Below are 12,062 nucleotides of genomic sequence, written 5' to 3' on the forward strand. Positions count from 1 at the left end.
TGTCCCCTTCATTGGCAGGCAGACTCTCAACCACTGCGCCACCAGGGAAGCCCGATGCTACTTTTAATTATATACCATGTGGTATCATTTCATTAACTAGTTAACAACAGAACTGGTTATTATTTAGATTTTGCCCTTCTATAATTCCTTGTTGTAAGTGGTTTCACATATATTTATAGATATATATATTACAGAGGTGATTATGACTTACTTTCATTAATAAAGGCATTAGACTTTTGTCATTCTGTTGTACTAGGCTCCTAAAATAATAAAATATAATTACTTTTGGTGGTATAACTATGTTTGTGGAAGCCATCATTAAAATATAATTCGGTTGTGCTTTTTTTTAAGTATACTGGGAAATAAAATGGTCTCTGAATTAGAATACATTACCTAGCATTTGGAAATTTGATTTTATAGCAACACTGATCAGAACATTCAATTCAAACAAAAGAATTAAATCTAGAGAATAAGACACATTTGTATGAAGTGTCTACTTCCAAAATACCTCCTGCTCTTTTCCGGAATTGAATGTGGTCACTGCAAGTGCCCAGTGTTAATGAAAGACAAAATAATATGTTACTTGTGAAATATGATAAAAACTCAACAGTGTGTATTTTCAGAGAGCCCTTAGTATAAATCTGTAATTCATTTTCATTTCAAAGTGTCATTATAAGGGGGCTTCAGTATTCCTAAATGGAATATAGGCATAATTCACCTGATCCCTAATAGAAATGGACCCCGTTTGTGCAGACAGAACAGATGCAACAGAACATGATTAGACAGCTACCTCTAAATCAGTACCTCTTTCAGCTTTTAATTTTTCTCTAGCTGTTGGCTGAAAGGGAAGTTACGCCCCAGTGTTCTCTGTGCTGGCACAGAAGCATTGTGATGGCATTTTTAGAGTCGTATAAGAGTGATCCTGGGAAGCAGCAACTGGGCTCTCGAAGCCTCCCAGATTCATTCATCTGTGTGGTCAGTGGGTTTCTCAAGTTCTGTGCATTTTCCATTTTGGTTCTGAGGAAATAGGGGTGAGGTGGGGTTGATGGAAGTTTGACTTACCTGGGGTGGGGGACTTGGCAGTGTATATAGAGGAGAATTCTGTCCCATGCCCTTTGACCTTTCACACTATTCGTCTAGAGCAGGTTCAAGCTAAGATAAAGAAACTGTAATTTTATGTTAATTTTTAATGCTTGGATTAAGATGCTGAACTGAATTTAGGAATGCGCTTAGATTATGTATTAAGATTTGAAAAAGTTGTAGAATTTACTGGAAACAATTCAAATATCCATCAACTAACAAATGGATAAACACATTGGGGTATATCCGTACGAAGGAATACTACTCAGCAATAAAAAGGAATTAGCTACTGATAGATGCAACAACGTGGATGAATATTAAAAGCATCAGACTGAATGAAAGACGCCAGACACAAAAGGGCACATACTGTGCAATTCCATGCGTATGAACTTTGAGAAGATGGAAAAATATCTTGACAGAAAGCAGACCAGTGCTGGCAGAGGCTGGGTGGAGGTAGGAATGGACCACAGAGGGCAAGATGGAACTTTCTGGGTAATGGAAATATTCTGTATGATAATTATTAAGGCTGTATCTATTTGTCAAATCTCATCAAATCGTACACTTAACATTGGTGAATTTTATTGTGCATCCATTACACTTAAATAAAACTGGTTAAAAAGAAAATATAGTAGAATTGGAGAGGGAGGGAGGGGATCCTAGAATGTGTTAATTCCTGGAAGTGACCAGAAAAATTATGGGGCAGTTGAGCTTCATCCAGAATCTGGGATTAACATGAGAAAAAATTTAAAGTGATGATGGAAGATAAAAATGAGAACCCATGAGTTCTTCCTGATCATAACTGTTTAATATATAAACCACCTAGCCTAGTACTTAACACATGGAGGCACTTAATAAATGCTGAGTGCTATTATTTCTCTTCTTGATGTTGTTACTGTTATTACTTAGAACAGTGCATTAAGAGTGTCTAGACAACCTTTTAGGAGTTGTGAATATAGACAGAACCTTGCTCCTAACTACCAGTGAAGAGGGCTTATGAGTTAGCTGGTTCTGATGATTTGAAATACACAAAAGGAGGTGGAATGTATCAATGACTGGTTTAGGCTAATTAATCAACTATCATGTATCCCAGAAGCTGAATATTAGAGCATCGTTTCACAGACACGTTCTTAGCTTTTGTGTGTATGTCAAATATTTTCTGAGCTAGCTCAACCCATTGTGAAGACTCTCATAAGAAGTTTGTATCTGATGAGAGTTAAGAGTTCCAAAGTCTACAAGCATTCAACAAAAACGATGGCTGTATGTACAACATTGGGATCATTTTGAAATGTTTTTTGGCCATGTGAGAAATGGAAGGTGCGCCAACAAAGACCACAGGAGTGTGAGGCACCTGTTAACCTTGATCATCACATGGGGTGTGCAAAAGAGAAAATGTAATAGACAACATTTATTGACTCATTTTTATTTTATTTATTTATTTATTTGGTTTAATTAATTAATTAATTAATTAATTTTTTGGCTGCGTTGGGTCTTCGTTGCTGCGCGCGGGCTTTCTCTAGTTGCGGCGAGCGGGGGCTACTCTTCCTTGCAGTGCGGGGGCTTCTCATTGCGGTGGCTTCTCTTGTTGCAGAGCACAGGCTCTAGGCATGCGGGCTCAGTAGTTGTGGCTCGCGGGCTCCAGAGCGCAGGCTCAGTAGTTGTGGCGCACGGGCCCAGTTGCTCCACGGCATGTGGGATCCTCCTGGACCTGGGCTCAAACCTGTGTCCCCTGCATTGGCAGGCAGATTCTTAACCACTGCGCCACCAGGAAAGCCCCTTGACTCTTTTTTTAAATTAATTTTTATTGGAGTATAGTTGCTTTACAATCTTGTGCTAGTTTCTACTCTACGGCAAAGTGAGTCAGCTATATGTATACATATATCCCCTCTTTTTTGGATTTCCTTCCCCTTTAGGTCACCACAGAGCATTGAGTAGAGTTCTTGTGCTACACAGTCTGTTCTCATTAGCTGTCTATTTTATACATAGCATCAATAGTGTATATATGTCAATCCCTATCTCCCAATTCCTACCATCCCCCCTTCCCCCTTGGTATCCATACATTTGTTCTCTACCTCTGTGTCTCTACTTCTGTTTTGCAAATAAGATCATCTATACCATTTGAGAGTCCACATATATGTGTTAATATACGATATTTGTTTTTTTCTTTCTGACTTCACTCTGCATGACCGTCTCTAGGTCCATCCACGTCTCAACAAATGACCCAATTTCGTTACTTTTCATGGCTGAGTAGTATTCCATTGTATATATACACCACATCTTTATCCATTCCTCTGTTGATGGACATTTAGGTTGCTTCCATGTCCTAGCTATTGTAAATAGTGCTGCAATGAACACTGGGGTGCATGTGTCTTTTTGAATTATCGTTTTCTCTGGGTATATGCCCAGTAGTGGGATTGCTGGGTCATATGGTAGTTCTATTTTTGGTTTTCTAAGGAACCTGCATGCTGTTCTCCATAATGGTGGTATCAATTTATATTCACATCAACAGTGTATGCGGGTTCCCTGTTCTCCACACCCTCTCCAGCATTTGCTGTTTGTAGATTTTTTGATGATGGCCATGCTGACTGGTGTGAAGTGATACCTCATTGTAGTTTTGATTGGCATTTCTCCAATAATTAATGATGTTGAGCATCTTTACATGTGTTTGTTGGCCATCTGTATGTCTTTGGAGAAATGTCTATTTAGGTCTTCCACCCATTTTTGGATTGGGTTGTTTGGTTTTTTGATACTGAGCCGCATGAGCTGTTTGTATATTTTGGAGATTAATCTTTTATCAGTTGCTTCATTTGAAAATATTTTCTCCCATTCTGAGGGTTGTCTTTTATTCTTGTTTATGGTTTCCTTTGCTGTGCAAAAGCTTTTAAGTTTAATTAGGTCCCACTTGTTTGTTTTTGTTTTTATGTTCATTACTCTAGGAGGTGGGTCAAAAAAGATCTTGCTGTGATTTATGCCAAAGAGTGTTCTACCTTTGTTTTTCTCTAAGAGTTTTATAGTGTCTGGACTTATATTTAGGTCTTTAATCCATTTTTGAGTTGATTTTTGTGTACGGTGTGAGGGAGCATTCTAATTTCATTCTTTTACATATAGCTGTCCAGTTTTCCCAGCACCACTTATTGACTTCTTAATGTGCCTGGCCCTGTACTGTGCTAAGTAATTTCAAGAATCATTATGTTTAAACTTCATCACAACCTTAAGAGATAGATGCAGATGAGCAAAGAGGTAGCACAAGTATTAAGAAGCAGATCAAAATTTGTATCTGACTCTATCAGTTGGGAATCACTGATGCGGACCCTGGGACAAAGCTTGGTGAGGAGACATGAAATTTTATCAGAGCTAGGTTGCTGACATTATGTTTTGGGTGTCCCTTGTCCTGTCCTGGGAATGGGATGAAGAGAAGTAACTGACTTCTGGCCCAAACTCTCTGAACCTCAAGCAGTAAGTCCATAGGATAGCAGTATGTATTAGGTGATCAGTAAATGATTGTTGAAAGAATCCATAGCTCCATGTTTGAATACTTAGAAAGCAGGATTTGTGTACAGGTAACCCTTGCTTTTCCAAAATTCTCTTTATGTCACCTCACTTTGACCAAAGACCTGTATTAGTACCTGTTTTTGCTAACCAAAGGAAATCCAAAGAGGATTTTCATTTTTACGCAAAAAGGCAAACAGCGAAAGTGATGTTCAGCCTTTGTTTTGCAGCAGCTCTTACAGAGGCAGCATGAACCCTGAGCAGCAAGGCTGGCGTCTCTAAGCTCCATCCCATCCCCAGGCAACTACACTCAGCATCCAGCCGCCACGGCTTTGAACTGTATCTGTGCGCATTTGTGCTTTATCTAGATTTACACTGTGCAGCCGTTAGCAAGATGTGTCCTACGGTAGTGGCTTCTACTTTCAGATAGCAGAGGAAATCTATACTGTACTCTTAAGGCAGAAAGATACCAAACATAGCATAAGGTTAATTATCCATAATGGGGCTTAAGTTATTTTCTTAGCTGCTCGTCTGACTAAGTCTATTTTGAAGTCCGTTTGGGGCAATGGCATAGACTAACTTCTGTGTAAGGTTTCTGGCATTCACAATAACTTGAGTTTTGATAAACCTTTAATTGTATTTGAGGATTATCAAACTGAGACAATTGTTGATCCTAAATGAGAAAAACGGTTTAGCCTGCAGACTCTAATGGGTACATTTATCATTTCCTTATCGTACTGTGCTTCAGGCTCATTGTTGTCTATTTTTCAAGAAAGTAGAAATGCCGTTTCTTAGAATAAAAATGTTCTTTATAATGTAAGCAGTAGATTGAAGCTGTACAGATTGGTTCTTTAATGAAATAGGCAACATTCCAATGGAACTGACAAGCTTTATTTCTATTTGTTGTATTTTTTTTCTCATTACAGATGGACCCGATTCAGAAAGCTGTAATAAATCATACTTTCGGGGTTCCTCTTCCTCATCGAAGAAAGCAAATCATATCGTGCAACATTTGCCAGTTGAGATTTAATTCTGATGTAAGTTTATCATTTAGTATTCACTGAAAAAAAAATGTATTCTGCTGTTCTAATCTTGCAGAAGAGATTTCTTAAACATTTTTCTCCAATAACTGAGCATGTCAAAATTCAAAGATAACATTTTAACTCCTTATGTGCTTTAATTTTGGACTTTTATATTATGTTTGGTTGTTTTCTATAAAAAAATCACACCTAAACAAACTGGTATACTTGCACTTTAATGGTATTTTTTAGTCTCTTGGGAATGCTAAATTTAGATAACACACTTTGCCTTTGGGGAATAGTAAAAATTTAGGACTAACGAGGCTTTCAGTAAATCACACCTCTGAAATAAGGTAGGTCCCAGATTATATTTCAAAGCCAAGATTTTGGCTTTGTAACTTCTCTTCTCCTGCCCTGATGGTCCCCAATTGCAGATCTCTGGTGTCTTTAATTGTATTTGTGTTAGAGACCTCCGGTTACTGACCTAGAAGTATTAGCATTTTAACAGGGGGTTCTGAAGACCTCAAAGGACCCCAGCCCCTAATGAGTAAAAGTTAAGTGGAGAAACATGACAGGAGCAAGACAGTGTAGACCTGACACTTCGCAAGTTATTCACAGAGAGGGATCCTCAACTTTTATACCTCTTCTAAGGGAAAGTGTGGACTCTGGATTCATCACAGAAGCTAATTTTGCTTGTGGTCAATATGAAAAAAACTGCCGCCCGTCCCCAACCTACTTTGGAATGGAGTCGGTCCTGAGATACAGAAAACAAAAGGAACGTTGGTTTGGAAGGAATAAAAATTGAACATCTTGTTGACACTCTTGGTAAACAGAGGACCCCATCTATCAAAGTGGCCCTTCCAGGGTGCCATGATCTTGCCCTAAATGGATATGCTGTATGGAGATGACCAAACAGCTCTGGATTCTGGAGAATGTTAGGCCTTCCAAGTGTTTAATCACCCTAGGCAAGTGTGTCCCTTAGCTGATCTGGTGATAAGGGTTTCATATGAGATAATCAGGCACAGGAAATAGATGGGGCATAAATAAAGTGGCTTTTTCCTTCTGTGAGAGCATTTCATTGGTATAAGGATTGCTACTGTCTTATGAACTCATACCTACTAGTATAATCATCAGGTAATTTTATAACATTCCTTCTGTTGGCTTAAAAAGACGAAGAGATTGCCTGCATAGCACCTGAATGGCATTTGCTGCTGTAAAAAGAATACACTAAACATTCAGCATTTTATTTGAAGGGTTGTCTTTTGTTTTTTTGTTTTGTTTTGTTGTTTGTTTTTGAATACTGAGCACCTTGATTTGATTTGAATTCTAAGAAAATTACTATAGTTTAATTTATTAAAAAATATTTCAAGTGATGAATGTTATATAGTAACCTCTTCCAGCTGGTGTAAAAAAAAAAAACAGTTTTCCTGACTTGCAAATAAGAGTTCTGAACTCAACAGTTGCAATTTTGATCATTTTTAAATACTCAGCAAACAATCATATAGTTCCATGATTGTTAAGTGTGTCCTTCTTTATTCCTTTTCTTCTTAAATCGTATTGATATTTCACTTTGGTACTGATCAGGTAATGTTGCAAAAGTCTCTGAGGAGCCCTGTTTCCCGCTCCTTATGTCTAATAGGGGCTGTTTCAAATAGCAACCCTTCTGCCAACAATTTCAGTGCTAATGTTTTTCTCTATATTAAGAAAACTTCCTGTAAACTGGAAGCCGGAAAGAGACTTCAAGCTCATTGAACCCACTCTCCCACTAAATATAAGAAAACCATTTGCTATATCTAGACTAGGTCTCTGGGTTGATTATCCCCAGTGATGGGTAACTCACCACTTCAAGACACAATTGGTCTTTCTTTTTTGGCAGGTGTTTCTACTAATTCTGTAGATGGATATCAAAGTCATATTTAAAAACTTTAAATATACTGTCAGGTGTGCTTTAGGAAACACGCTATGTTTCCATATATGATTATTAACATAAAGAACATAATGTAAAATGAAGATTTGCATATTTTTCTAAAACGTAATCTTATTTTACTTCTTAGTAAGAGAATAAAAATGTATTTGTATTCATTTGCTAATGAATTTTCAAAGTGATATAGGAATCAATATGTATTTATTAGGGAAATTGCTTCTCATTCTTACAACTTTGCTCTCAGGTTTCTCTAACAGGAAAATGGCCAGAGTATTTGGAGAATGGATAAGAATCAGTCTCCGTCATAATTAAACAATTGCAGGCTTGACCACTCATTAGATGGTTACTGTGTTAATCTTTTATTGTTGCTGTAACAGATTACCACAAATTTGGTGGTTTAAGACAACACAGCTCTATTAGTTTATAGTTCTGGAGGTGAGAAGTCAGAAATGGGTCTCACGTGGCTGAAAGCAAGGTGTTAGCAGGGTGATGTTCCTTCAGGGGCTCTGGGGGAGATTTCAGTTCCTTGCCCTTCTTTGTTTTTTTCTAATATTTATTTATTTTTTATTTATTTGGCTGTGCTGGGTCTTAGTTGCGGCACGTGGGATCTTTAGTTGCGGCATGCGGAATCTTAGTTCCCTGACCAGGGATCAAACCCGGACCCCCTGCATTGGGAGTGTGGAGTCTTAACCACTGGACCACCAGGGAAGTCCCCTTGCCTTTCTTTTCTAGCTTCTAGAAGCTGCCCTCTTGGCTCGCGACCCCCTCCCATCCTCAAGGCAACAAGGCCAGTTGAGTTCTTTGCATGTGGAGTTACTCTCTCACTCTTTTGCCTCCCTCTTCCACATTGAAGGACCTTTGTGATCACCATGGACCCACCTGGATAATCCAGAATAACTTTTCTATTTTAAATTTAGCTGTTTAGCAACCTACTTTCATCTGCTAATTTAATCTCCTTTGTCACGCCACGTAATGTAACATATCCATCCTTTCCAGGGATTAGGACTTAAACATCATTGTCCTGCCTACCATAGATACCCATGTGGATGTTTGACTTAGATTTGAACTGAATTTCATGACCACTTGAATTTATCAGATAATTACCCAGTCCAAATCTTTGGTCTGTATAAACTGGACACATGAATTCAGTGCCCTTACATTTTTCCTTGCCTTGAACCTTGAATATAAATTCACTATGCAGTGCAAGTTTTTTAAATTGCAGTTTTTTTTTAATAGGAAGACCCAATGTTATTGAGTTTATAAATGACATAGCAACATATTAACTGTGATTTACAAACAAAATATAATTATTGCAAAATTGAAGTACAGGAGTAGAAACTCCTTTAGAGACTTTAAATATCTCCGTAACATTATTATGTCAATAAAGGGGAACTAATGTGCTGAAAATATAAGATTTGTTTATTTACTGACTGGTCATATCTATAAATACTAACTTCATGAAATATTTAGTACTGAATGCCAAGATCAATTGGATTTATCATTCATTCATTCATATATAAAAAAAGAAAATACATTCATATGTATGTGTATATATATATGTATATATATATTTATATAGATGTATAGATATAGATATCGAGCATTTTATTCCCAAAAAGCTTTAAATCCCAATACAACTGCCTGTTTGCTGTTTCCAGGTAAATCTGGAATTTATCTTGCTGTTTCCATTCTTAAACCTAGAATCTGGAAAAGTAACACTGTAATTCACCTGTATGCTTGGTTGAATCCTCTGTCACATAGGAATGTATTTTTACCTTGTGAACCTTTTTACATTTCAAAGCTTCTTCCCCTTCCAATGAAAATAATAGCTTCTAGTTCTTTTCATCTCTGCATCATGAAAATTCAATTTCCTTTCCCTCTAAGCTTTTATTTATTTTTTAACCCTCAGTATTATAAAGTCTATCGTTTGGTGTTATGCCATACCTGTTTCCTGTACAGTACATTTTCCATTTTTAGCCCTGCAGATATCTTTCTAAGTGGCACATTATATTGTATGCACTTTAAATCAGATTGCCTTCTCCTGGTGCAGGCTTTTTCTTTGGGAAAAAAAAAAATTCTTTTTGACATTTATGTGAAACACACATGAGGTTATGCAGAAAGCTTCCAATTAAAGAATGAAAGGTTGTAATTTGTCCAATTATTTTATCAGCATCTTAAAATCAGCATAAATTACCATTGGCCTGGACCAGTTAGTAAGTGTGCCTTTGAAAGACAACTTAACAGCAAGGCCAGCACAGATGTAAGATTATTAAGTGAGGTAGAAAATGATTAATTACTCAATGACTGTTTATAGAATGGGAAGTAAGATCTCAGGCCCCAAAACTGAGGGATCCTAAAATTGCGGTATCTGATCATCACTCTGGTTAATATCGCCAAAAGAACATCTCATGATATGTTAAAGACGGAAGGAAACTTTTGCTAATTTCACAGTGGAAACTGGAGTGTAGAGAGAGTGTAGGAGGCTTATACCAGGCCACTTAGCCAGAGGCTAGCCACTCAGGGTCGGTGCCCACTTCCAGGCTGTTTCTGCTTCACCTGGTCCGGGTAGGGCAACAAGTCCATCCGGAGATCCAGCAGCTGCTACAACAATGGCATGGATGGCATCCTGTGTGTTTCCTGCCCAGTCCGGCTGTCCCAGAGAGAAAGCCTGAGGGCTCCTTCCCCCATGGAACTAACCCAGGGCAGTCAGAGCTGCTGTGGAGGTCACCCTCACTGCGGGCTAGGCTCCGCCACAATGACTGACGAGTCCTCCCAAACGGCATCACTCCTGTTCACTCACACAGTCCAGTCATAAACATGGTGAAAATTTAAATATAAATGCAAACTACCGAACTATAATACAGTAACAACCAATCCTTTATGACTCAGGATGGCCAAGCATGAATTACTTCAGGGGACTGTTATGAACCAGAGGAAAAGCAACCTCATTAGAAGATAACATTAGGGCTTCCCTGGTGGCGCAGTGGTTAAGAATCCACCTGCCAATGCAGGGGACACGGGTTCGAGCCCTGTTCTGGGAAGATCCCACATGCCACGGAGCAACTAAGCCCACGCGCCACAGCTACTGAGCCTGCGCTCTGTAGCCCGCGAGGCACAACTACTGAGCCCACGTGCCACAACTACTGAGGCCCACACGCCTAGAGCCCGCGCTCCGCAACAAGAGAAGCCACCGCAATGAGAAGCCCGCACACCACAATGAAGAGTAGCCCCGGCTCACCGCACGTAGAGAAAGCCCTCACAGAGCAACGAAGACCCAACACAGACAAAAATAAATGAATAAAATAAGTAAATTTATAAAAAAACAAAAAGAGAGAAAGAAGATAACATTAATTACAGATCTCAGACCCCTCCAAAGGGAATCCTTGGGATTATCACCAATATAATTGATATTTACATTTTCCAATGGTATTATAAAATAGAAATCATTGTTGTTCTGCACTTTAGAAACCAGATATGTAGTGAAACAAAGCAATAAATCTGAATTTAATTCATATCTCTGTCAAAACTTCCATTACCAAATGTGGCGATATAATGATGAAGACGCTGATAGGAATATTTCTTCCTACCAAATGACCAAACTTAGATAATTACACATTCGTTAACGTCATATCTTAAGACACATTTTTAAAATATTTAAATCAATATTATTTGTGGAGGCTGATATTTAAAGGAAATGCTGCCTAGATGGAGAGAAAAACAAAAACTAATGGTGGTTGTATTGGAGTTGAAGAACTATTCTTTTACTTCCTACTTTATTCTCCAAATTTCCTCTGTGAGCATGCTTAAGTTTTTTAAAGGAAAAAGTGTGGTTGCATCTGCTATCCTATTATGGTTTTCAAACTGCATGTTTTATCCCAAATTAAAAATTATATTTTGAAGATCTCAGTTGCACTTTTCTAAGTATTTCTTGCCTCTTTCTGGCAGTGTCTTCAGTCTGAGACACGCCCAGGAAAGTTCATAGATATTATTTTTGTCTCATTCAGATTTTAGCATTTTATTGCATATCCTAGGAGAAAGGTTAATACAGATCTATGCATGGGGGATACACATCAAACCCCAAACCTGAAAACAGCATCCAGAGAAGCCAAGTGCAATGGTAGGGAAAACATCCGATCAGGAATTTGACATCCTGTCGTCTAGGTTTGTCTTCTCTTAATTGGCTGTGTGTCCTTGGGCTCTTCATTGAACTTACAGGTTCCACAATCATCTCATTTAAAATGACTAGCCATTCCTTACAGCCATGCTGTAAGGATTATAAACTACAACATGTAAACAACTGGATTATAAATTCTATAGTGAATGAAACAGAAAGGTCATTTTTACTTTGTTGGCTAAAAATGAAGTTACAATTGTTTCATTCTTCAAATGTTAAATTACTTCTTAAGAAATACAGAAGTTTGAAAATATCTCTCTTTAAAAAAAAAAAAGTACTTATAGGGATCTATAAGTTGAAAGCATCTTAGTGTATCTTTGTGTTAAGATCTGAGGTGCCCACTCCTGGTAAATCTTTACCTTTTTTACCTTTTAAAAAT

The 12,062-nt window shown here is 38.0% G+C and overlaps 1 protein-coding gene across 2 annotated transcripts in view; it reads left to right on the forward strand.

Moving 5' to 3' along the window:
* ZNF385D (zinc finger protein 385D) overlaps positions 1-12,062 on the forward strand; it is a 315,750-nt gene that overhangs the window by 178,369 nt on the left and 125,319 nt on the right. For both annotated transcript variants that reach the window (XM_068547297.1, XM_068547298.1), the window contains exon 3: positions 5,493-5,603. In XM_068547297.1, the coding sequence (XP_068403398.1) occupies positions 5,493-5,603 (111 nt within the window). The remainder of the gene's footprint in view (positions 1-5,492; positions 5,604-12,062) is intronic.

Source organism: Eschrichtius robustus, chromosome 6, assembly GCF_028021215.1.
Source record: "Eschrichtius robustus isolate mEscRob2 chromosome 6, mEscRob2.pri, whole genome shotgun sequence".
NCBI lineage: Eukaryota > Metazoa > Chordata > Mammalia > Artiodactyla > Eschrichtiidae > Eschrichtius > Eschrichtius robustus.